Here is a 27,091-nt window from a genome sequence, read left to right as displayed (position 1 = left end):
CAGAAATAATCCATTACTATTTTTTCCTGATGTCCAATTAATAAATGAAACGACTAGCTACCATGAGTTCCTGACACCTTTGTTTTGTTCAGACTAGTTACTGAAAATGGATCTTACTAATCCTTCAAGTCATATAGGTTTTTGGGTCATTAGAAACAACTGTCTATTCATTTTTGGTCACTTAATAGTAGAGAAATAGGTGCTATAATGCTTATTTAGTAAAAACATTCTTACAAATCTAATTAGTTGACCTGTCTTTGGGCACAGTGAAGTATCGGTTTTTTCCTCTCTCTTCAGGGCCCCCCAGTCTTTACTTCTACTGATCACTGTGACTACTAACATCCCAGAGCCAGGTGGATGGAGGAAAAAAAGAGTTTTGATAGGAGAAAAAGACATCTTGCTTATGTCATTAAGTGAATGATTCCTTAATAAATAGGGAAGAGCCCAAAAAATGGCATCAAAGTTTTAAATTTATCTTTTTGAGAAATGAAACATTCATAAACCCCCTTAGTAAAAACGATGATAAAGAGCCCCTGTTGACTAAGTCATCTTAAGATGGAGTTCAAGTTTTTGCAATTATTTCCAACAGAACAATGTAAGCTAATGACAATTATCTGACTTTGAATTATAATATAATTTTACCTAAAATTAGCAGAGTTCCAGGATTTTCTTTCCCAAATGGAGAGCCTAGATTAAGTAATAAAAGTTTCACTCATTAAGCAAAGAAAAAAATGCTTCATTTCTTGACAAGTAAAAATAAGTAAAGCAGAAATTGCTATTCACACTGGATAAGACCATGTTTAAAATAATAGTAAGAATATACATAGTGTTATATAGGGATGGGGTTCTTGGTGATTTTATGTTGTTTTATTATTTATGCTTATTATTATGTTTTGTCATTAATTATTCAATAAATTTTTTATTTTAAAAAAAAATCACCCTAATTACAAATCTTCTTTGGAGATGAGAGGGAGGGGAAAATATGACCAAAGGCAACACCTGGAATCAACGGTATCACCTGGGATCAAGTTGTGTAGCTGTCAACCACCACTGCTCTCAGGCCTTGTTCCACTCATGGCGTTCCAGAAAGATTTATATAGTTCTATCCCCAAGAAAGGATCCATGGCCTTTGCCATTAGCATGACCTCATGAAAATCAGTGACATCCAAGTCGAATCCAATCAAAAAAGAGATGCCAGGGAGTCAGAGCCTGAGAGGCATGTTACCATCCTTTAAATGGCTGTGCCCAAACCTGATCAGACCAAGTAACTTGTTGGAGATTCAGGGGAGAGACTAAATGCAGATTAGCACCGTTGTTCCTATAGTTCAGAAGTTTTCTTTGTTGAAGTAGAATTGAACCTTCCTGGGATCCAGGCTGGAGTATTGGTGACAGCGTTTGCTCAGACTCTTTGCCAGAGTCTGAGGACCACACAGGAAGACTCCCACCACAGACCTGCAGGAATCAAACAATCAAAAGGACTTGAATCCAGCAGAAGGGGCTAATGTCAGTGCAGATGGAGAAACTGCCTCTGCCAAGCCTCTACTACTGCCAACATCCTGCCTATTCAGCTGTTGACTCCCTCACATTATTCATGGTAGTTTTCTCACCTTTTCTGCCTGCAAGCCCCAAATGTGCTCTCAGCCCTTGTCACATTCTCAGCATGCAGCCTTGCCTAGACTGTCGAGAGAACAGAAACTCAGGAGAGAGTGCAGGGTAGAGGCAAAGTGCTAGACCCTGGAGCCCTTGGAGCCGGCTATCTGGGTTGGAATTGCAGATCTGACACTTAGCCCCGCTGGGTGACTTGAGGCAAGTCTCTTTAACCTCTCTGTTGCAGGTATCCCCCCTATAAGATGGGGATCAAAATAGTCCCCACCTCACAGGGTTGTTTTGAGGTTTAAATGAAAAATCTATGTAAAGCAATTTTAAAAATGCCTGGCACACAGCAAGTGGATATGTGTTTGCTGCCAGTAGAGCCATCCACTGTGCATCTGTCCCCACACCACAACTTCTCACGCTGCAGAGGTGATGAGGCTTCCTGCCAAGGATAATCTTCCTAACTGTGCTCTGGGTCTCACCCTCACCTTCCCTCTCTCATGCCTTCCTCTCCCTTCTTTTTCACTTAATTCAGATATAATTCACATGTCATAACATTCAACTTTTTAAAGTGTACAGTTAGTGCCTTTTTAGAGAGAGAGAACAGGGAGGGGAGAAGGAGAGAGAGAATCCTAAGTAGGCTCCACATTTAGCATGGAGCCCAGCACGGGGCTTGATTTCAGGACCCTGAGATCATGACCTGAGCCAAAATCAAGTCAGACCCTAACCCTACAGAGTGACCTGGGCACCTTTACAGTTAGTGCTTTTTCATATAGCCACAAAGTTGTGTACCCATCACCACTATCTAATCCAAGAACATTTTCATCATCCCCAAAAGAAACCCCATACACATTAGGAGTCAGTCAGCCCCCATTTCCTCCCAACCACCTTCACCCAGCCCCAGACAATCAAATCTACTTTATATCTCTATATTTGCCTGTTCTGAACATTTCACATAAATGTAATCATACAAAGGTGCCTGGTGGCTCAGTTGGTTAAACATCTGCCTTCGGCTCGGGTCATGATTCCAGGGTCCTGGTACCGTGCTCCGGCAGCAGGCTCCTTGCTAGGCGGGAAGGCTGCTTCTCCCTCTCCCACTCCCCCTGCTTGTGTTCCCTCTCTTGCTGTGCTTCTCTCTGTCAGATAAATAAATAAATATTTTTTGAAAATGGAAAGCTACATACATATCCAGGGCAAGATGTGTGCTCAGGAAAGACCTGAGAAGACACTAGTCTCCCTCCCCTGGCTGATCTCTAGATTCAGTGCTAGCAGGAAGAGAAGGCTGAGGAGTAGAAAGAAAAAAGAATGAAGAATGATGAACAGAGCCTAAGAGATCTGTGGGGCAACATCAAGTGGACAACATACACATATGAAAGTCCCAGAAAGAGAAGAAGAGAAAGGTGCAGAAAGAATATTTTAGGAAATAATGGCTGAAAATTTCCCAGATTTGATGAAAATACATGAATCTACATATTCAAGAATCCCAATGAGCTCCAAATATGATACTCAAAGAGATCTACCCTGAGGTATAATGAATCCCATGTGTCACACTGTTAAAAATCAAAGACAAAGAGAGACTCTTAAAAGCCACAAGAAAGAAGTGATACAACTCATACAAAGAATCTTCAATAAGATTTTTAGCTAATTTCTCATCGGAAACATTGCAGGCAAGAAGTGAAATGACATATTTAAAGTGCTGGCGGGGCACCTGGGTGGCTCTATCAGTTAAGCATCTGCCTTGGGCTTGAGTCATGATCCCAGGATCCTGGGATCAAGTGCTGCATGGTTGGGGGGTGTCCCTGCTCAGTGGGGAGTCTGCTTTTCCCTCTTCCTCTGCTGCTCCCCCTGTGTGCACTCTTGTGCTCTCTCTCTGTCAAATAAATTAATTAGGGACGCCTGGGTAGCTCAGTTGGTTAAGCAGCTGCCTTCGGCTCAGGTCATGATCCCTGCGTCCTGGGATCGAGTCCCACATCGGGCTCCTTGCTCCGCAGGGAGCCTGCTTCTCCCTCTGACTCTGCCTTCCACTCTGTCTGCCTGTGCTCGCTCTTGTTTGCTCTCTCTCTCTCTGACAAATAAATAAATAAAATCTTTAAAAAAATAAAATAAATTAATGAAATCTTTAAAAAATGAAATAAAATAAGTGGAACCATACACTATGTGGCCTTTGGGGTCTGGTTCTTACGCTTAACATGCTATTTTCAAGGTTTGTCCATGTTATAGCATGTGTCAGTACTTTGTTCCCTTTTTTACAGCTTAATAAGATCCCACCGTGTGGATATACCATATGTTGTTTATCCCTTCTTCTGTTGATGGATAACTTGACTTATTTTCACTTTTTGGCTATTCTACATGCATTCATATATAAGTTGTTGTGTGGCTAGCAAAGGCTGTTTTCAATTCTCCTGGGTATATACTTAGGAGCAAAATTGCTGGGTCGTGTTGCTACTATGTTTATCATTTTGTGGAAATGCCAGAGTTTTCCCAAAGTGCCTCACCATTTCACATTCCCACAAGCAATGTGGAAGGAACTCTCCTATAATTTCTCTACCTCTTCACCTACTCTTATTGCCCATCTTTTTTTTTTTTATGTTTGTTTGAGAGAGAGAGAGAGCGAGTGAGAGAGCACAAGCGGGGTGAGGGGCAGAGGGAGAAGCAGACTCCCCGCTGAACAGGGAGCCCAATGCAGGGCTCAATCCCAGGACCCTGAGACCATGACCTGAGCCGAAGTCGGATGCTGAACTGACAGAGCCACCAAGGATGGGCCCCTTATTCCTCACCTTTTATTATGGCCACCCTAGCCCTCTCTCCATTTTGGCATATTTACTTTATTCTTCTCTAGTTGTTCCTGTTCTGTCTGTAAGTATGCTTAGATCATCATTAAGTTAAATAAGCATTTCCTGAACCCTACCACACCTCCAACACTGTTGACCACACTTCTCTAATATTTCCTTCCTTGGCTTCTGAGACACCATTTCTCCACATTCTCCTACTTTTTCCCTGGCTCATCTTTCACCCTTCCCACATGATGTAAGCATTCCTTACTCTGTCCTCAGCCACCCACTCTCCTGGCAATCTCATCCATTCTCACAGCTTCAACTATGGTCAGCTCAATAATTATCATAATCACTTACATTTAAATGCTGCTTTACTGTTTACATAGCATTTTTCATGTCTGTGTTGTTTAATGTTTACAAGTCTGCAAGTGAGTCGAGAGGGCGTTTACCAACATAACCCCCGTTTCATAGATAAGAAATCAGAAGATCAGAGGACTTTCTAGCTCGAGTTCCCAGAAATGGAAAGTGTCAGAACTAGTGTTAGGACCAAAGATCATCTGAATCCGAGTGACTAAGTGTTCTGACCATTGCCTCGTGAAGTCTGTCCTGGTCACCCCATGTGGGCATAGACATTCCTTCCCTCCATGTCCATGTACTTGTTTCATGGAGTGCATCATTCTGTTTTGAGTGGATTGTATGCACCTCTTATTAAAATGTGTGCTTCTTAAAGGTGAGAACTATATTCTATTTCTCTTTCAACATCTAGAATAGTGAGTGTTGAGCTTATAGAAGGTAACCAATAATGTCTGTGGAATTGAATTGATCTTCGGCTGCCAGATTGTTCCAGGAACTTATCTAATGATCAGCTCAATCTCCTTCCCCTTGAAATGACTGATTTCATGGCACAAGATTTTCCTATATGCTCTAACATATCTCAAGACTCTTCCAGAAATACAGAGGTCAGGTCATCATTTAATTAGATAATACACTCCAAACCTTTCTTACTTGAACCAGGGATTATTAAGGCCCAAAACAATGCATTTGAATTTTTCCAGTTTTCCATTTTATTTGGTAATACTGATCGGAACTGAATCCCCTTGCCTCACTGTTTGAATGGAGGACTTGTAGGGGCAGAAAACATCTCATCCATTACAAGGTCATACCCTTATTTGGCTAAAACCCCAGATGAAATTTTGTTCAGCTTGAAGCGAGAATCTGAGAGTGATGCAAACAATTTCTGCCCCAGAGACCTTTTCCCAAAGAGTGTTCAACATGCTCTATTTTTCCTAAACCTTAACTCTGCAGACTCAGCTAACTAGAAAAGAATATACTTACCTGGGGTGGGCATTAGCTATTGTAGAAAACTCATTGTCCCACATGGGTCTCCCAAAAGAGGTTTTCTGTTTCAGACCTGTCAGGATGTCAGTGGCCTTGTCAAAGTTTAATGCGGCATGACCGGCCTGAAGGCAAAGAAATAAAAGTTAGAAAAAGCAGGTCCTGACAGATGTCTCTTCCTTCAGCCACTTTTAAACTTGGGGTTGGGGGTGAGGGGAGGTAAGAAATCATAAGAAATAATTATTTCCAATGAGCATGCACGACCTTGTCTGACATTGATCTTGCATCTAACATGAGAATTAGTGTGTTCTCTGAACTCACAATGTTGCTGTCCCATCCGGTAAGGAAGAGACGGTAGTTTAGAAAATTCACTTTGCCTAATTCCTCCATCTCACGCTCCAGAGACGCCAACAGGTTATTGAACCAGGCAAAGGCACCTGTCTCCCTGCAGATCCAGTAGAAATAGATCTGGAATCAGCAAGAGAGAACATAACCTTATTCAAGTGTCTTTAAGATGTCCATTTGGTGACATGACTATAATATATACTCTCTATTTGTTGGTCACATCTGTGGGTGATCTGAAAAATCAGTTGTACAAAAGCAGCATAAAGGTCCAGAGTTCTTATGACATCCCTTAAGGAAAAAGACTTCCAGTGTCATCTTTGGTTCTAGGTGATTTTAAACTCCAAATTGAAAATGAAGACCCTGGTCCTATGATAAATCTATGGAAATGGATGCCTTGGCAGAGAGAAGAGATCACTCATTCTCATAGCTCCAGGGACCAGTTGTAAAGAAGTTAAGCCATGAAAGCAATGGACCAGCCAGGCCTAGACCAGATGAAAAGAAGTATGAGGGAGTTACCATTTGTGTTTTAAGGTTGTGATCTGCATGCCGAAATTTGTACCAGATAGATTTTAAGATGGAAGCAAAGGGGGTGACCCCAATTCCTGCGCCGACCAACACAGCCACTTCATACTGGAAGACATCTTCACTGACAGTGCCAAAGGGACCATCCACTTCAATCCTGGTGGCAGAGAGAAGACAATGGGCAAGTGAAGTCTTGCCTCCACTCCCCACCTCAAACATCCCTCCCAGGACATAGCTGCTCCCACAGTTCATGCAGTGCCTATTTATTTTAATCATATTTCAATTGCACCAGACTTAAAGTACAACAAGGAATTGCTTTCTCTTTTCTGCCTGTCTGCATCTGCTGTGGGTCTCTGCTGCTCTCCAGGACCTACCTGGGAATTGGTGATGGCTGCTGCTCAAAAGCCCTGATGAGATTTTCTGTCCAGTCGCCTGCTGCTCTGATATGAATGGAGAAGAAGTCTTCCTCTGGAGCAGAGGTCAGAGTAAAGGGATGCCACTCCAAGTAAGAGATGGAGGGACAATTAACAAAAATATACTGTCCCACTTCCATACTGAAGCCATGCTTGTTCATCTGCAATTCCAGGACTTTGGATGGGTGCATGACAACCTATGAATGAAGCATAGAGGCCAAAGGAGGCAAAATCAAATGGTGACAGGAGCAGGCAGATGAAATAAGTCAGTAAAGCAAGAGGGCTGGCGATGGTGATGAACTGCGATCAGTCCTTTCGAAAGAGGGCAGCGGTGACTGTCCAGACAGTGGGGGCACTGCAGAACCCACTGTTCCACATGGAACTCAGCATTATTGGGTTGTCTGATTCTTCAGTAGAAGACAGAAGGGCCATTTTTCTTTTATTGTGAAAGCCTCCCTCTGGATGTTTAAATGTCAGCAACCAATTCAACTTTCCAAACAGTCAGTGTGCAGGCCAACTGGAAGATGTCTGTGAGCTCGTCCAGGCTACCTGTTTGTGGCCTCTGACGAAGACCCATGCTGATGATCTTGGCCAAACCCTTTTCCCCATAGTTCTGTCCAGCACTGGAGGAACTAGAGTGTGTTGCCCCAGTTCCTTCTTATTCCCTCCAGGGTGAAAAACATGGCAATCTATTCCTATAATCAGGAAGAAAAGAACTCTTATCACAGCTAGGGGAAAGTGCATATTCTTTATTAAAAAACTTTTTTTTAAGATGTATTCATTTATTTTAGGGGAGGAGCGGTAAAAGGAGAGGGAGAGAGACTCCCAAGCAGACTCTGCACTGAGTTTGGAGCCTGGCATAGGGCTCCACCCCACAACTCTGACTCAGATCAAGACCTGTGCTGAAACTAGGAGTGGGACGCTTAACCGACTGTGCCATTCATGTGCCCCAAATACATATTCTTTTTTTAAAGTTTTTTTTAAATACTCTCTACACCCCATGTGGGATTTGAACTCATGACCCTGACAGCAAGAGTCACACTCTCCTCCCACTGAGTCAGCCAGGTGCCCCGGAAAAGACATAATTTTTTTTAAGATTTTTATTTATTTGACAGAGAGAGATCACAAGTAGGCAGAGAGGCAGGCGGGGGTGGCGGTGGGGGGGCGAAAGCAGGCTCCCCGCCAAGCAGAGAGCCTGATTCGGGGCTCTATCCCAGGACCCTGGGACCATGACCTGAGACGAAGGCAGAGGCTTAATCCACTGACCACCCAGGCGCCCACATATTCTTTACCTTGGTAATCACAACCTTCTGCTGTGAGCGGTAAAATCGAAGAATCCTTTCAAAGATATAAAGAACTCCTGGTGCAAGGATCCACTTCCAAGACTGCAGAAAGAGAGAGAGAATAAAGAATGGGTTACATATTAATCTCCTGTTGAGGATTTATATGGGTAGCAGTTCATTACTTCATTCAATAATATTTATCAAGTTCTCTGATGTGTATCATTATCAAGCCATTAATTTCATCAAATCTTACAGATGGAAATGGAAATGAAAAAATTATAACAGTTTTGCTTGCTAATATGTGACTCATAATGCAGGATCATTTCCTGAAGTTTTACAAGTCTCACTAGGAAGCAAAAGAAAAGCACAGAAATAAAATATGTGGTAATTATACATATAATATATATTATATATATATATATTTTTTAAGATTTTATTTATTTGACATTCAGAGATCACAAGTAGGCAGAGAGGCAGGCAGAGAGAGAGGAGGAAGCAGGCTCCCTGCTGAGCAGAGAGCCCGATGCAGGGCTCCATCCCAGGACCCTGGGATCATGACCTGAGCTGAAGGCAGAGGCTTTAACCCACTGAGCCACTCAGGCGCTCCTATATATATTCTTAAATTACATATAAATGTTAATTTTAAGACTCCAAGACAGTCTTCCAGTACAATTTGTCCAACCTGAAAAACCAACAGAGAAGCAGATGATTAAAAACAAAACAAACTAACAAGGGAAAGCATGTGGCTGACACCATTTGTACCACTACATAAAACTTGGTATTTACCTGTCATCTCTTTTCTCAGGTGCTCAAAACACCTAACATAGTAACATACTTTTTATCTTCTCTACATCTTTTTTAAAAGCAACCTTTCTACCCCCCTGAGATTCTCTCAAAGGTAGCAGGTTGCTTCCTATGCACAGGATCTACTAAAAATGTATTTCCTAGCAATGCTAAGTCATGTTCTTTCTCACACAACTGCTTCAGCGTAAAACATCAGAACTGTGTGGAATGAGGTTTCTTTTTTTTTTTAAGATTTTATTTATTTATTTGAAAGAGAGACAGCACAAGTAGGCAGACAGGCAGAGAGAGGGGGGGAAGCAGGCTCCCTGCTGAGCACAGAGCCTAATGCAGGGCTTGATCCCAGGGCCCTGAGATTGTGACCTGAGCCAAAGGCAGGGGCTTAACCCACTGAGCCACCCAGGCGTGCCTGGAATGAGGTTTCTTATGCTGTTTCAGGCAAACAACTTCCTTGGGTATCTCCAGGGAGGAAAGAGGCAGGGATGTAGCAGGTGAACTTGAGAGTGGGTATTAGATAATTTTGATGCTACTCCTTATTTGGAAAAAAAAACCATTCTCCATGTCTTCAGAGAAAACACACAAAAAATACACTTAAGAAGTGGCTAATAACAACATGGCAAAAAAAAATTTTGTCCTCAGAAATATTCATAGAAGTGAATTTTAAACCAAAATAGCACTTTAGTCTCTCAGGTTGGAAAACAACTCAAACAATAATGCCCACCATTAACTGGGATGCAGGGACATGGACACATTCACATGTGCAATCAGTGGAGGGACAAATTAGTAACATCTTCCCAGAGAACAATTTGGTGATACATCCCAACAGTCTTAAAAGCATTCCTTCTATTTGACCCAGAAATATCACTTCTAGGAAATGGAGCATAAAGATATAATTAAGGTGTGCACAAAGTATACGAGTATAGGAATGGCTCTATTATTTACTAAGAAAAAAAATGACAAAAATGGTATACCACACAGATTTTTTTTTTTGCTAATACCCAACTGTCTTTTTCCATTTTTCTTTTTATTTCATTTTTTTGTATTGAGATATAACCAACATATACCATTACATTAGTTTCAGGTGTACACCATAATGATTCAATATTTGTATATATTACAAAATGATCACAATAAGTATAGTTAATATCCATCACTATACATCATTGCAAAAATTTTTTTCTTGTGCTGAGAACTTTTAATATCTACTCTCTCAGCGAATTTCAAATATGCAATACAGTATTATTAACTAGAGTCGCCATGCTGTACATGACATACCCATTACTTATTTATTTTATAACTGGAATTCTGTATCTTTGGCCACCTTCACTCATTTTTCTCACTCCCCCACCCCCTATGTCTGGAAACCACCAATCCGTTCCCTGTACCTGTGTAGGTTCATTAAAGTAAGATTCCACATACAGTGAGATCATACAGTATTTGTCATTTTTCCATCTGACTTATTTCACTTTGCATAATGCCCTCAAGGTCATTAAAAATGGTCACATAAGGGTGCCTGGGTGACTTAGTGGGTTGAGCCTCTGCCTACGGCCCAGGTCATGGTTCCAGGGTCCTGGGATTGAGGCCCACATCAGGCTCTCTGCTTAGCGGGAATCCTGCTTCCCCCTCTCTCTCTGCCTGCCTCTCTGGCTACTTGTGATCTCTCTCTCTGCCAAATAAATAAATAAAATCTGTTTTTAAAAAATCACATAAAAAATGACAAAATGGTATACCATAGAGCTTTTTAAAAACAAATATTTCAGTGAAACAGCAGAAAGAGAAATTAAGAAAGCAACACCATTTACTATTACACCAAAAATAATAAAATACCTAAGAATAAATTTAACCAAAGAGGTGAAAGACCTATACTCTGAAAACCACAAAGCACTGATGAAAGAAATTAAAGATGATACAAAGAAATGGAAAGATATTCCATGGTCATGGATTGGAAGATAAATACTGTTAAAAAGTGTGTCCTGGGGCACCTGGATGGCTCAGTCATTAAGCATCTGCCTTCAGCTAGGGTCGTGGTCCCAGGGTCCTGGGATCAAGCCTGCATCAGGCTCCCTGCTCAATGGGTAGGCTGCTTCTCCCTCTGCCTCTGCCCCTGCTTGTGTTCCCTCTCTCACAGTGTCTCTGTCAAATAAATAAATAAAATATTTAAAATTAAAGTGTGTACTACCCATAGAAATCTGCAGATTTAATGTGATCCTTATCAAAATATCAACAGCATTTTTCACAGAACTAGAACAAACAATCCTAAAATTTATGTGGAACTACAGAAGACCCCAAATAGCCAAAACAATTTTGATAAAGAAAAACAAAACTGGAGGCATCACAATCCCAGACTTCAAGTTATATTACAAAGCTGTAGTAATCAAAACAGTACGGTACTGGCACAAAAAAAGACACACAGGACAACGGAACATAATAGAAAACCCAGAAATGAGCCCACAACTGTATCATCAATTAATCTTCAACAAAGGAGGAAAGAATATCTAATGGGAAAAAGTCTCTTCAACAAATGTTGTTGGGAAAATTGGTCAACAACATGCCAAAGAATGAAACTGGAACACTTTCTTATATCATCCACAGAAATAAACTCAAAAATGGATTAAAGACCGAAATGAAACCACACAAATCCTAAAATAGAGCACAGGCAGTAATTTCTCTGACATCAGCTATAGCAACATTTCTCTAGTTATGTCTTCTGAGGTAAGGGAAATAAAAGCAAAAATAAACTATTGGGACCACATCAAAATAAAAAGTTTCTGCACAGCAAAGGAAGCAATCATCAAAACTAAAAGGCAACTTCCAGAATGGGAGAAGATATTTTCCAATGACATACCTGATGAAGGATTAGTATCCAAAGCATATTAAGAACTCATCAAACTCAACACCCATAAACCATTTTTTTAAATAATGCAGTTAAAAAAATGAGCAGAAGACACGAGTTGACATTTTTCCAAAGAAGACATATAGAGTGCCAACAGACACATGAAAAGTTGCTCAACATCACTCATCAACAGGGAAATGTAAATCAAAACTATAATAAGATATCACCTTAGACAAGTTAGAATGGCTGAAATGAACAACACAGGAAACAATAGATGTTGGCAAAGATGCAAAGAACAGAGAAACTTCTTGCACTGTTGGTGGGAATGCAAACTGGTGAGGTCACTCTGGAAAACAGTACAGAGGTTCCTCAAAAAGTTAAAAATAAAACTACCCTATGACCCAGTAGTTACACTATTAAGTATTTACCCAAAGGATATAGAAATAATAATTCAAAGGGATATGTGCACTGGGATGTTTATAACAGCATCATCCACAATAGTCAAGTTATGGGAAGAGCCCAAATGTTCATCGACTGATGAATGGATAAAGAACAGGTGGTAAGTGTGTGTGTGTGTGTGTGTGTGTGTGTGTGTGTGTAATGGAATATTACTCAACCATAAAAAGAATGAAATATAAAAAAAGAATGAAATCTTGCCATTTGCAATGATGTAGATGGACCTAGAGAGCATTATGCTAAGAGAAGTAAGTCAGTCAGAGAAAGACAAATGCCATATTATTTCACTCATACGTAGAATATAAGAAACAAAGCAAATGAGTATAGGGAAAGGAAGAGAGAGAGGCAAACCAAGAAACAGACTCTTAAACATAGCAACAGACTGATGGTTACCAGAGGGGAAGTGTGTGGGGGGACACGTGAAATAGGTGATGGGGATTAAGGAGTGCACTTGTGATGAGCACTGGGTGTTGTATGGAAGTGCTGAATCACTAAATTGTACACCTGAAACTAATATTACACTGTATGTTAACTAACTGGAATTTAAATTAAAACTTAAAATTTACATATAATACATTTTAATATATATTTATTTAAATTTATTCTATTTTATTTTCTGACGTCAAGATCTTTCTTTTTTTTTTTAATGATTTTAATTATTTGACAGACAAGAGATCACAAGTAGGCAGAGAGGCAGGCAGAGAGAGAGGGGAAAGCAGGCTCCCTGCTGAGCAGAGAGCCTGATGCGGAGATCAATCCCAGGACCTTGAGATCATGACCCGAGCTGAAGGCAGAGGCTTAACCCACTGAGCCACTCAGGCACCCCTTCAAGGTCTTTTTAAAGCTTATTAAGGGGGGGCGCCTGGGTGGCTCAGTGGGTTAAGCCGCTGCCTTCGGCTCAGGTCATGATCTCAGGGTCCTGGGATCGAGTCCCGCATCGGGCTCTCTGCTCAGCGGGGAGCCTGCTTCCCTCTCTCTCTCTCTGCCTGCCTCTCTGTCTACTTGTGATTTCTCTCTGTCAAATAAATAAAATAAAAATCTTTAAAAAAAAAGCTTATTAAGGGAACACTTTTTGCAATCCTCCAGTATTAGGAAAAAAAAATTCCCAGGTGGTCTTAGGATTCTTTTACAATTTCTTTCCTTTCTTTAACATTTAAATCCTTGATCCATGCATTCCTGATTCATATTTTAGTATAAAGTATAAAATCAAGATTCAGCTTTTCTTCCTGGATGGATAACCTATTGTCCTAAAAAAATTGTTGAGTGATATATATTTTTCCCAACTGATTTGAAATGCCAACTTTAGGGGATTTTTAAAATATATTATTCTCATTTTTGATGAAGACCAAGATATTGCTCTTAATTCTGCAACTGATTTAAAGACTTTAATCACCCTCAGAGCACTTTGAGACACCACAAATCAACCTTTTCCTTCCATTTATTCCTCCATCTAACATATTTTATGACCATGCAAAGGTAAACCATGATATCCACAATAATTTTCCCAAGGCATACCTTGAGTTCCCTGGAAACCAATTTCTTGATTGTCCACTATTTAATAATTTCCAAGCATGTTCTTATAACACCAAAGAAAGCTGACTTTGAGAGTGCTTTTTAAAAAAAGTTGAACTCCTAGAAACAGAGACTAGGAAGGTAAGTAACCAGGGCCTGAGACAGGAGGTGGGAGAGTGATGGAAAATGCTGGTCAAAAGGTATGTGACTTCAGTCATAAGATGAATAAGCTCTGGGAATCTAATGTAAAGCATGGTGACTACAGTTGATAAAACTCTATAGCATACTTGAAATTTGTTGAAAGAGTAGATTTTAAGCGTTCTCACCACACACGCACAAAATAGAACCTATGTGAGGTGATGGATGTGTTAATTAATCTCATTAGAGTGATCATTTCACCGTATGCATGTATCACTTCACCCAAGAAAACTGATTGGATTTCAGTGGTCAAGAGCACAATCTTTGGAATCTGTAAAGCCTGGGCTTGAATTCCAATTCCACTAGTTACTTACTGTGAGAACTTGACAGTTGAATCTTCTTGAATCCTTGTCCTATTGTCTCACAATGGAGACCAAAAAAAATACCTACCTCATCGATTATTGTTTTGCATAAATGAGATAATCCATATTACACAGCAAACCTGCCCCGTGGTAAACACTTTTAATAATGTGAGGTATCAGAATGCCTGGGTGGCTCAGTTGGTTCAGCAGCTGCCTTCAGCTCAAGTCATGATCCCAGCATCCTGGGAATGAGTCCCACATTGGGCTCCTTGCTCAGCAGGGAGCCTGCTTCTCCCTCTGCCTCTGCCTGCCACTCTGTCTGCCTGTGCTCACTCTCTCTGACAAACAAATAAATAAAATCTTTTAAAAATTAATGTGAGGTATCATTTTGGAGAGGGTGTCACAACATGCAATAACCATTAGTCCTTCCTCTTCAGGATCCCCTGTTGATGGTAATTCCCCAGGCTGTTGCCAGTGATACTGGAGTCCTTGATGGTAGGAACCTTGTGAATATATCCTCCATAGGACTCAGCACAGTGCTGAACTAATAACAGTAACAATAGTAAGAGTAATAATAACCACAACAAAAACAGCTTCCAGCAAGAGTCTACCCTTGCCTATGGGGCTCTTACCTCAGCAGGGAGCCCTTCAAATTGGGGATGCTTACAGTGGGACTCCTGATCATTCCAGTGCTTGAAAGATTCTGCACACCTGTGAGGATGACTCTCATTCAGGCTCTCTTCTGTTTGACCCCGGACAAGTCCACTGAGACAGAAAAAGGAGGACAGTTTGGGGCAAAGAATTATGCAAGGCCAGGGGCTGGGGCAGGAGAATGAGGGTTTGAGGAACTTACCCAATGCCGTGAATCCCTAAACCAATTATATAGATGATAAAAATATGGTGTGTGTACCAGAAGACCTCAAAATAACTCCTCCGGATAAACTCCATAGCTGATGTCACCATGAGAACCAGAGCTACTGTGATGATCAGGCCAGTGAGACCAGCAATGCTGGTTAATGTCACATACTCCACTGTCTACAAAAGGAGAAATTTCAGCCTGACACAACAGGTGCCAATCATGCCATGCCCTTCCATACGCGTGACCAGATCGCAGATGCTTTGCCATCGAGTCAACTCACCATGTTTGGAGACTGGAGAGGATTTAGCCAAGAATCTTCCCCTTTCTCTTTATGAGATAGGGTGGAGAGAACAAAGGCAAGGGACCCATCTCTGGCCTGTCGGCTTCTGCTGTAGTGTTCAAAGTTGAACAGGTGTGCAATGATGTGAATGGCTAAATGGAAAGATGACAGTGAATTGAAATTTGTCTCAGAAACATCACTGCAGGCATGCCCCACTAGCAAAGGAGAATCCTATAGATAGTGTCTAGCAGAATGCTGAGTCCACGGGAAGTGCCAGATAAATCTTGACTGCAGCGAGAACAAAGATCTTTTGTGTTCTCATTCTGTTCCCCAAAGAATCAAATATAAGTTCCATGAAAATAGGCATACAGGGGCACCTGGGTGACTCTGTTAAGTGTCTGCCTTCAGCTCAGGTCATTATCCCAGGGTCCTAGGATCCAGCTCTGCATCAGTCTCCTTGATCAAACTGCTCAGTGGGGAGCCTGCTTCTCCCTCCACTACTCCCTCTGCTTGTGCTCTTGCTTTCTCTGTCAAATAAATAAATAAAATCTCGAAAGAAAGAGAGAAAGGAAGGAAGGAAGGAAGGAAGAGAGAGAGAGAGAAGGAAAGAAAGAAAGAAAGAAAGAAAGAAAGAAAAGAAAGAAAGAGGAAGGGAGGGGTGGAGTAAGGAAGGAAGGAAAGAAGGAAGGAAGGAAGGAAGGAAGAAAGGAAGGAAGGAAGGACTGCCTACAGCAGTGCCTGGTATAGTGCCAGGAGTTTGAGAAATACTTTCCGAATGTCTAAATGTGGAGATGAATGAAACTATACTCTGAATGCTCACGAGCTTGCAGATTTGTGGTTTGCATCAGTTACCTGTGAGTAGGCAGATCATATATGCTACCAGCTTGTGGAAGGTGAGGCTGTGACCCAATTGCTTTCTCAGGGTATGACTGCAAAACTACAAATGGAAAGTGATCAAGGTCAGGTATCTCCAAGCAGTTTATAAAATTCAGTAACCCATAACCAACATGTCTTAAAGCATACCAATACCCACCCACCCTTGCCTACCCACTTGGCTACCAAAGGAGACCCCTGGTTTCCCTTCCTAGGAGATTGAAGGTATTGGGTTGCCCCACTGAGGAGTTCAGGGTCTCTTGTCTTTAATGTGAAAGTTGACCTCAGAATGGTTGGGACTCACTGAGCAGGTGCCCCTCAGGAAAGACAGCAGATTTCGACACACAGGAAGCAGGATCAACATGCTGTTAAAATTCAGGCAGCGAGCAGAGGCTCGGGCCCAGGCCAATGCCGACTAGAGCAGAGGAGAGAAGAGATCATCAGCTGCTTCATCCCGTCATCTAGAAAGTGAGAACAGCCCAGTCCACCTGTCTGAGACCTGGGAAAGGGCAACATCTTCTTCACCCCTTTCTCAGTAGCCAGCACACTAGGTCTAGGCTCTCTGTTTGCAAAATGTCAGAACATTTGCTGAACTTGACAGTAAATTGAGAAATTCTCATGACAAGTTGCTTGGAGATATTTGACTATACATCTAACAATACAAAAGAGAATAAGATTCAATAATTTCACATTAACATATACATCCTATTGATGTAATACTTTGTAATGAGTATCTTTGCTTAATACACTCAATTATTGGTGTGCCTGGGTGGCTCAGTTGGTTAAGCGTCTGCCTTCTGCCTTTGGTTTGGGTCATGATCTCAGGGTCCTGGGATGGAGCCCCTGTGTCATCGGGCTTCCTGCTCATCAGGGAGTCTGCTTCTCCCTCTGCCTCTGCCCCTCACCCCTGCTCAGACTCTCTCTCATCATCTCTCTCTCAAATAAATAAATAAAATATTGAAAAAAAACACACACTAGGGTGCCCGGGTAGCTCAGTCAGTTAAGCGGCTGCCTTCAGCTTGGATCATGATCCCAGGGTCCTGAGATTGAGCCCCGCATCAGGCTCCCTGCCCAGCGGAGAACCTGCTTCTCCCTCACCGTCTGCCTGTTGCTCTGCCTACTTGTGCTCTCTCTCTGTCAAATAAATAAAATCTTTGAAAAAATACACTCGATTATTATTTTACTGTCATTTGCAAAACAATCTTGAAGATTGTATATATTTTTATTTGCATTTTAAATAAAGCTTATATATTTAGAAGTATAATTACAGACGGTGACTAGTTTTTCTCTTTTTTGTACTTTCTAATGTTGCCATTATAAGCATGTACTCATCATGTAAACAACAAAAAATTTAACCATTTATATTTAAGTCACCTTTAATGATTGAATACAGCTTAGGCAGAACTAATGAACCCCTCAGAGCAAACATTTTAAACTCAGGCCAAGATTTGAGAAAGGATAGCTTCTGAAAACAGAATTTCAAACTGATTTCCTTGGGTGGCCACACAGCATACATCAAGATCAGTCTGCAGCAGCAGTACAAGTTGCCAGAAAAAGAGACAAAGAAGCTTCAAGCCAAGTACTTAGGCCCCAAACAGGCTTGATTAGGTATCAGCCAGACAGAACATGCTCAACTCCATGGTGGTCAAGTCCAACTTCCCTCCTTGACTCTGTGCAACTGGTCTCTGAGTCAGCTCCCTGTACCTGGGGCTGCAAGCTATAGACTGTGCCAATGTCATAATGGCCAGCCTTACACGTGTGCCAATCAGCGACTCACCAAAAGGAAGAATATGGGTCAGAGTGAATGATTTCTTCTTTTTTTCCTCTCTTTTCCCCCCCCTAAGTTTTTCTAATATTTTTAGTACAAAAGCTCGTTTTCCATGAGACACCTAAACCCAGGGCAAGGTGACATCAAGCCAAGCCAAGATCTGCCTGACATCCATAATGGCTTACCACATTCGGCAGCGCAGTGAACAGGAGCTGCCCTACTATTTTCCATTTCTGGCTCTTCCATATGACCTGTGTTTTCTCCCTCTGCTGAGTCACACTCCGACTGTTTTTCAGCGAGACATTCTGTTCCGTTTCTGAGTAAATTTTCTCTGCTCATCTTAAAGATCCTGCCTTTCCACATTGGTTTGCGCAGCTTGCTTATTTGAGACACAGAGGTTTCTTAAAGCTAAAATCAGCAAGTGAGTGGAAAATACAGGACTACACTTTCACAGTTCCATATTCTGGAGGGGCTATCTGTATGGGATGAATTCTTTTTAGAGGAAATCTTCTTTCCCCATTGCAGTGCACCGAAATATCCCAATTTATGTGCAATTCTCAATATCAACACCACCTGATGTTCCAGTTCAGCTGCTGCTGTCATTAATGTCTTACTGACTATGAATTTAAACTGCTTCTCCTGTTACCTATTTGCTCTGCTTCATAATGAATCAAATAACTCTCTGGATTTTCCTAGAGAAAGTACAAATTCAAGAAATAACTACAGGGCCACCTGGGTGGCTCAGTGGGTTGAGCCGCTGCCTTCGGCTCAGGTCATGATCTCAGGGTCCTGGGATCGAGTCCCGCATCGGGCACTCTGCTCGGCGGGGAGCCTGCTTCCTCCTCTCTCTCTCTCTGCCTGCCTCTATGCCTACTTGTGATCTCTCTCTGTCAAATAAATAAAATCTTTAAAAAAAAAGAAATAACTACAGAATGATTAAATAAATTATGGCACATCAATGCCATGGATGGTTAGGGCCTTCAAAGGATGAGAGCTATATGCAGGGGAGTAGGAGTGGTAAATGTTTAAGAACGAGTTTTCCAGGGAAGAGCGGAGATCATGATTTCCAGCCTTTGCCAATTTACATGATGTCAATACCCCTGTCATGGCAGATTTCAAGATACCAATTTGCTGTAACTGAACACCATGAATACAGGGCTGGGAAGAGATGTACGCAGAGGCTATTGCAAGCTGGTATGAGCTAGTTCCAGCATATCACTAGATACATACCCACATGGAAAGCTATCTGAACTACATTAAGTATAAGAAGCAATTTCCAGCCAATATCAACAATACAATCCCTTTCTTGGTGAAAACAAAACAAAAAACCCTCAAACACACCAAAAAAACAAACAAAAAGACCTCTTTGCTATAGTGTATGTGTTTTTCTAAATTCATAGAATGGTACATACACCCCCAAAAAAGGCAAATTTTACTCTAGGCAGGAAATTAAAAAGTGAATAAGAATAGTACCCACCTCAAAAATAAAACTTGTGTGTCTGATGCATCTGTGAACTTACATCAGTATATCTGTATAGACACACACAGAAACTATTAACAGTGGTTATCTCTGGGGAATGGAATAGGAGGGCAATTTTCACATTTTTACTTACACATTTCTGTATCATTTGCTGTCACAGAAAGTAGCATTATTTATAATGAAATGTTTTTAATAGAGAAGATTTTAATAAATGAAGTGAATGAAATGTCCACAGGATATCAGCGTGATTCATTTTTCTGCTGCAGACTTTTTGGTCATAAGCTAATTAAGCTCTTAATAACTAGTCACATCTATTGCATCACTCTCTTACTAAAAAGCTATTTTTAAAATAAATTAACACTTCCTTTAGAGTTATGGTTTCCAAGGAAAGATCAAGGAACAACATTTAAAATAGAAAACAGCAGGGTGAAATAAGCCATGAACAGAACATTCAGATTGGTTGTGATCGCAACATGGATCCTTTGATCATAGAGAGAAAAGTAGTATTTTTTAGGACAAACTCTTTAAACATGTATCTTGGACAGGTCTTTGTGGAAAGCCGATGATCTAATCAAGATGAAAGTGATTTAGCCAAATCCCTTACCTGCTACTGAAAAACTCACTCGAGTTAGCAGTCACATTTGCTTTTCTAAGACTGATAAGCCTATGAGACAATCAGTCTCACCTCCATGCTTCTCTCTGGTCACCTCCACATCGACGTGCCCTATCCACTCCACACCCTCCCTCTTCTAGTCCTCACCTACCACTTCCACAGCCTTCTCCATCCTGTTATTCTCACCTGACCCCTGCCTTTCTTCAGGTCTTGAGTTCTGCCATGCTACTCCCCCCACAGATGCCCTATGTATCCCTCTTTTTAGATGGAGAGGTGTTTTTCCGTGAGATCAGTCCACAGCAGTGGCTTTCAAGCTGCTTATTTACTTGTTTTAAACCAAACTCTTTCTGGAAATCATAAGCAGGAGTCCATAAGACAAATAAAGGCTGAGGGGTGCCTGGGTGGTTCAGTTGGTGAAGTCTCTGCCTTTGGCTCAGGTTGTGATCCCGGGGTCCTGGGATCGAGTCCCAAGCGGGGCTCCCTGCTCAGTGGGGAGTCTACTTCTCCCATCCCTTTCCTCCCACTCATGTGGTGTGTGCTCTCTCTCTCTCTCTCTCTCACACACACACATAAAAATGAATAAACAAATCTTTTAAAAAAAAAGGCAGGTAAAGGCTGCTTTGAATGAAGTAGGGGCAGGGGCAGGAGGTCTACTCAGCTTTCCCCTCATACCCCATGGTAGTACTTGAGTCATTTTTAAATGACTGCTTAATAGTTTTCTTTACTGTGTGTTTTTATCATGGGGTCTAGGGAGTGTGCCTTACATAGAGCTGTCAGATTTAGTGAACAAAAGTACCAGATGCCCAGCTAAATCTGAACTTCAGATTTTAAAAAGTGAGTAATTTTTTTTAGCATACCTATGTCCCAAGCAATACTCAAAATATAGTTATACCAAAAAATGATTTATTTTTCTGGAATTCAAATTTAACTGGGAGAGGGGGCACCTAGGTGGCTCAGTAGTTTAAGCATCTGCCTTCAGGTCAGGTCATGATCCTGAAGCCCCGGGATTCAACCTCCCCACACCCCCTCAGGCTCCCTCTTCCTCTGCTCTTCACCCAGATCATGCTCTCTCTCTGGGCATCCTGTATTTTTTTTTCTGGGTACCCTAACCCTAGCGGAAATTGGGGCATTTGGGTCTCAAAGGAGCCAAGGTGACAAATAACAAAAAAAAAAAAAAAAAGAAAAGAAAAGAAAGAAAAAACAAAACAAAAATAAAAACAAACAAACAAACAAAAAAACCTAGAGATTCTCCATATCAAAAGTGTGATACTCACCCCCAAGATTTCTCTTGTATAGTAGTACTTATCAGCTTTCTCATATGACTGGAAGGCATGCACAAAGAGGAAAATATTCAGCCCCAACCAAGTAGCCTGGAGGAAGAAAAAAAGAAGCAAAGAACCAGTAAAATTTGGATATGGGAAGGAATAGATAAGGGATAGGAAATAGCGTCACCATTTTGGCTCTTTTATGTTTATCTCTTTTCATTGTAAATGAATACAATCCCTCTAGTATCCAGCTTACTTTCAGAGAGAGTTAGCACTTCAAGATATGCATTTGTCAGATGCTAATGACCAGGATCAGCAAACCAAGGCCCATGGGCCAAATCTAGCTCATCGTTTATCTTGTACAGCCTGCAAATTAAGAATGGTTTTTACTTTTTTGTTTGTATTCACATATTTATTTTAAAATAAATATTTAAAATATTTTATTTATTTATTAGAGAGAGAGAGAGAGTGCACAAGCAGGGGGAGCAGCAGGAAGAGGGAGAGGGAGAAGCAGGCTCCCCACCAAGCAGGGAGCCCAATGCGGGGCTTGATCTCAGGACCCCAGGATCATGACCCAAGCTGAAGGCAGACGTCTAACCAACTAAGCCACCCAGGTGTCCCTGTTTCCCCACATTTAAATGGTTGGAAAAATCAAAAGAAGAATAACATTTCATGATGTGACAATTACATGAAATTCTAATTTCAGTGTCCATAAATAAAGTGGTACTGGAACTTAGCAACACCTACTTATTCTTATATTGTTTATGGCTGCTTTCATCATTCAGTGGAAGCAGTGAGTAGCTGTGAAAGAGACCATAGGCCCTAGCAAAGCCTAAAATACATTCTACCTGGCCCTTTGCAGAAAACATTTGCCAACTTCTGGACTGGAAGCATTCCAACCATTGTAACTAAAAGATGGCAATAAGTGAATAAATGGATTTTTAAAGAAACAAAGAATAAATTTAACATCTATAACAATACCAATGTGGAAGGACTAAACGATTCCTGATGGGCTTGCCTCTTTAATTACTCCCTGACACACATTTTCCTGTTTTTAGATTGTGAGTCTCTTCAAATTAACCTGTCATTGCTCTGGATTCATCTGAGCTCCTAAGACTGCTTTTGTGTATTCCAGGCTCTGTCCCTGCACTGGCAAAGGGGAATTTAGAACCCACTGCCCCATTGCCTTGGAGACCAACCAAGGCAGCTCTGGCCCAAGCTTTGAAGTGCTACTTTGTAACTAAGCAGAACTCTAGGGCACTGGGAGGCCCTTAATATATATTGTTGGCCCTAGGATGGATCAGAACCATCTCAGCCCGACAAGTAGAGAGCCTATAGCTTAGGGCATAACTTGTTCAGATTCCCTAGATCTGGACCACTCACTCACACACCTCCAGCAGCATAAGCATAGTGATTTAAAGTGATATTGGAGGGCGCCGGGTGGTTCAGTCATTAGGCATCTGCCTTTGGCTCAGGTCGAGATCCTGGAGTCCTGGGATGCAGTCCCACATTGAGCTCCTTGCTCAGCAAAAAGACTGCTTCTCCCACTTCCCTACCCCGCCCCACCCCCGCTCATGATGCATGCCCTTACCCTCTGCTTTTTCTCTCTCTCTCCCTCAAATAAATAAATAAATAAAATCTTAAAAAAATAAAGTGATCGTGGAGTCAAACTCCTTGGGCTCAAATTCTAGCTTCACCACTTTCTAGCTCTGTAATCTTAGACAGATACGTTATTTAACTTCCCTAAATCTTAGTGTATTCCATAAAGTGAAGAGAATAATGATATCTACCCTCAGAGCAATGCTGTGAGCCTTACATGAAATAATTATGCAGAGTGATTAATACAACAGTCGGTGCATAGTAGGAGCTCAATAAATGCTAACTCCAGATCTAGGTTATTACCAGTCTTCACTAATCCATTTCTTCCTTCATCCTTTGCTCAGACTCCATTTCCAGTACTGAGTGCCTTTCAGAGATTCTTGATCCTAATAGAAAAAGAGCAGTGACAGCCACAGACACCTCAAGAGTTCCAAAGACAGAGAGAGCAGAACAGTTTCAGGATCTGAGAGTTCTTTGCCTATGTGTCAGACCATCACCAACTGTAGGCAAGGTGAATACAGTGACATCTGGGAGTAAGGCATTCTATTTCCCACTTTCACTATCATTTCCTCCATTATGGGTGGAAAGCGAGGTAGAAGACTTGGCCAAAAGGGTGGAGGTAAGAATGTTTTTTTAATAATTTATTTTTTTTATTTTAAAAAAATAGTGCCAGGGGTGCCTAGGTGATGCAGTCTGTTAAGTGCTTGACTCTTGGTTTTAGCTCAGGTCATGATCTTAGAGTCTTGAGATAGAACACGAGACCAGCTTCCTAGAATCAATCAATCAATCAATCTCTCTCTCTCTCTCTCTCTCTTTCTCTCCCTCTCTCTCTCTGCCCTGCTCCCCCTGAATGCTCTCTTTCTCTCAAATTAAATAAATAAAAATTTTTAAATAGTGTGGGGCATCTGGGTGGCTCAGCTGGTTGAGCATCTGCCTTTGGCTCAGGTCATGATTCCAGGTTCCTGGGATTGAGCCCCAAGTTGGGCTCTCTACTCAGTGGAAATTCTGCTTCTCCCTCTCTGCCCCTTCACCTCCCCTGATCATGCTTTCTCGCTCTCACTCTTGCTCTCTCTCTATCTCAAATAAATAAATAAAATCTCTAAAAAATAATGCATAAGTGTGTATGTCAGAGATAGCAGGAAGTCTGAGCCTGCCAGCAAGATCAGTAGGGGATGGAAATTCAAAGCTACATAGTTAAATGTGAGTCACTATAATGGGTGATGAACTCTCCGAGCAAAAACTAAGAGAGAGATACAAAATGCAGAGGATTTTAGAACTAGAAGCAAACTTATATTTGTATCTAATCTAGTTATTTAATTTATCGCACGCACACACACAGATGACCCAAAGTCTAGAAAGAATAAATAATTTGATCAAAATCCCTCAATTAACACCAGAAATGAAACTCATTACCAGGTTCCCTGTCTCTTCAACTAGTGCAAACGGAATTAAATATACAGGATCGAGTGTTGAAAATATAAAGCATAGGGTAATCTGCCAAAATAAGCACTGGGCCTTTTGTTGAATGCAAAACAACCAACCTTCCAGGGGAATATGATTGCTCTTCACACCTTTTTTCCCTCAAGCACCTGGGCCATCATAGGGGACCCAAAGGAAAAAGATGGAAGAAAAGAGATTACCCCAGAAGGGGATGACACGAAGATCTAGGAAAGTGAGAAAGGACAAAGGGAATTCCAAGCTCAGGGGTGGCTCAGAAATGGAAGAAAGAGTGGGGATAGGTGTGTGTGTGTGTGTGTGTGTGTAAGAAGGAGGTTGTGCATACGTGGCATGCAGGGTAAAGAATTTCTGGCCTGAACACTGGGAAGGTGGGTTTGAGTGATCGTTCTGCAATCCATTCACAGTGTGACATATGGGTCTTACTTTCCTTGTGAAAAATAAAGGAGCTGTTTTATAGCTGCACTAGGCAATGCCATAGCCACTACCCACATGTGATCACTGGAAATGTGGCTAGTCCTAATGTAGATACACTGTAAGTGCAAAATACATATCGGGTTTCAAAAACTTAGGAAAAATAAAAGACATTAAATGATCTCATTATTATTTTCTTTTGTCTTTTTTTTAAAATATTTTTTTGAGTAGAAAGTTTATTGGAAATTATGTGTCAAGCATAATTTACTATATGTTGGCTAACTGAACATTTAAAAAAAGATGAAAATTACTTAAAACAAATTAAAAACATCTATAAAAGTTCAGGACATTTCGGTATTTTAAGATAAAACTAGGAAAGTTATAGTATCATGGTTAAGAAAATAATATTTATGAGAAACTATACATTTTTTAATTATAGAAAACATTAAAAACAAATGTCTAACAAAATGTCTTGCCATTGCTCTGGGGGAGAAGATGAGGACAAATATTTTGTATTTCATTTATATATATTTGTTAAAAGATTTCCCATATGACATTTCAAATAGTCCCATCTCCCTTGTATTTTGATACAATACATGAATTCACACAAAAGAGATGGAATAAATAAAATTACAAATGTGGTAGAAAAGTAAACCACAGCACACCCAAATATGCTGTGAATTACTGCAAAATTCATAACCCGAACATGTAAGACATATTAGTTTTAGAAAAAGAGCACTGCCCACCCCCATCTTGTTCGTATTTTCAATATTGATTACATGTTGAAAGGATAACATTTTTAAAAGATTTGTAATCTATTCATTTGTCAAGAGAGAAAGAGCACAAGCAGAGGGAGCAGGAGGCAGAAGGAGAAGAAAGATCCCCTCTGAACAGGGATCCCGACACTGGACGCGATCCCAGGACCCTGGGATCCTGACCTGAGCTGAAGGCAGATGCTTAACCAACTGAGCCACCCAGGCACCCCAAATGGATAACATTTTTGATATATTGGGTTAGACTAAATAAACTACTGGACATTAATATCACCTACTTCTTCTTACCTTTTTCAACCTAAGTACTAGAAAAATTTTTAATTACATATGTAGCTTACATTCCATTTCTAAAATGGAGAGCACTGGGCCATTATGACCAAGAATATTTCTATCTCAAACATTCAATGATTTTATGAAATCTTGCTGTTGGTAGTACAGAAAGGATGAAGAGAAGCAAAGGCTACATGGCAGTAGTTAGAAGTGACATGGAAGAGAAAAAAGATGGAAAATGAAAACACTGAGATTCCAAATACTTGAGGTTTATATCATTTGTCTCTTTACCAACCAATTTCTGGAGTTGGATTTTTTTTCCCTTTTCTAAAATGGTGAACTACATGATATACACAAGATTTTATAAAACATGTGTAATCTCAGAGTTGGGCTTTTAATTGATAACTGGCTTCAATGGGCCCCATATTGGCATAGAATATTTCCATTTCAAATAACTTGAGAAATATTAACAAACAAGGGCGCTTGGCTGGCTCAGTTGGTTAAGCATCTGCCTTCAGCTCAGGTCAGGATCCTGGAGACCCAGGATTGAGCCCTGTGTTGGCTTCCCACTCACCAGGAAGTCTGCTTCTCCCTCTGCCCTTCACCCGACTCGTGCGCTCTCTCTCTCTCTCTCTCTCTCAAATAACTAAATGAAGTCTTTAAAAAAGAAATATCAACAAATTACTGTTTACAAATTACTCAAATTACTCTCTTAAGAATAATTCATAGATAGGAAACATTACTTACCAGAAACAAAACTGAGAACCAATGGTTAACCACCCAGTTGCCCATTGTCAAGAGCTGGTTTGGAGTCTCTCTAGGCAGCAGGGAAAATTCAGCAACCTGGATTCTGGTGAAGTTCTTCAGGGTTGGGACCTCTGTCTAGCTCAGAGTATGTGAGTCTTTAAGAAATGAAAGATAAACAATTACCCAGAAAACTTGAAGGAGTGAAATAAGTGTATTCTGCCTTCCTCCTCTGGACAGAACTATGTTATCAGCTTGAGGAGACCAGCCCTACCTATGACAACTGCAGGGGTTTTCCCTGGTGGGGTTTTATCCCTCCAGGAAATAGCAA

General features: G+C 41.0%; 1 protein-coding gene across 3 annotated transcripts; it reads right to left on the bottom strand.

Moving 5' to 3' along the window:
* Nucleotides 1-1,325: 1,325 nt before the first annotated feature.
* Nucleotides 1,326-26,832, bottom strand: NOX1 (NADPH oxidase 1). 3 transcript variants are annotated; one of them, XM_044234842.1, is made up of 13 exons: nucleotides 26,764-26,832; nucleotides 21,515-21,610; nucleotides 16,684-16,794; nucleotides 16,359-16,443; nucleotides 15,507-15,658; nucleotides 15,221-15,402; nucleotides 15,000-15,132; nucleotides 8,275-8,367; nucleotides 6,944-7,179; nucleotides 6,564-6,726; nucleotides 6,024-6,170; nucleotides 5,703-5,827; nucleotides 1,326-1,452 (listed from the first exon to the last, which is right to left on the bottom strand). In XM_044234842.1, exons 1-13 carry the CDS (start codon nucleotides 26,806-26,808, stop codon nucleotides 1,326-1,328), a joined length of 1,695 nt encoding a protein of 564 aa, XP_044090777.1. In that variant the 5' UTR covers nucleotides 26,809-26,832. The 3 variants fall into 3 exon arrangements, with proteins under 3 accessions (XP_044090777.1, XP_044090776.1, XP_044090775.1); XM_044234841.1 differs by lacking the exon at nucleotides 6,024-6,170 and having other exon boundaries at nucleotides 26,764-26,808; XM_044234840.1 differs by lacking the exon at nucleotides 16,684-16,794 and having other exon boundaries at nucleotides 26,764-26,808.
* Between the last annotated feature and the right edge of the window lie 259 nt (nucleotides 26,833-27,091).

The sequence above is a fragment of the Neovison vison genome, chromosome X (assembly GCF_020171115.1).
Source record: "Neovison vison isolate M4711 chromosome X, ASM_NN_V1, whole genome shotgun sequence".
NCBI classification, from domain to species: Eukaryota; Metazoa; Chordata; class Mammalia; order Carnivora; family Mustelidae; genus Neogale; species Neogale vison.
Note: the sequence above shows the minus strand (reverse complement) of the source record. Positions and strands in the feature narration are given on the sequence as shown.

Coding starts and splice junctions, on each gene's coding strand:
- NOX1 (XM_044234842.1), bottom strand. CDS start 26,808: ATGGGCAACTGGGTGGTTAACCATTGGTTCTCAGTTTTGTTTCTG. Junction 15,659..16,358: donor TATGATCTGCCTACTCACAG/GTAACTGATGCA, acceptor CTTTCCATTTAG/CCATTCACATCATTGCACAC. Junction 5,828..6,023: donor CCGGATGGGACAGCAACATT/GTGAGTTCAGAG, acceptor CTTTGCCTTCAG/GCCGGTCATGCCGCATTAAA.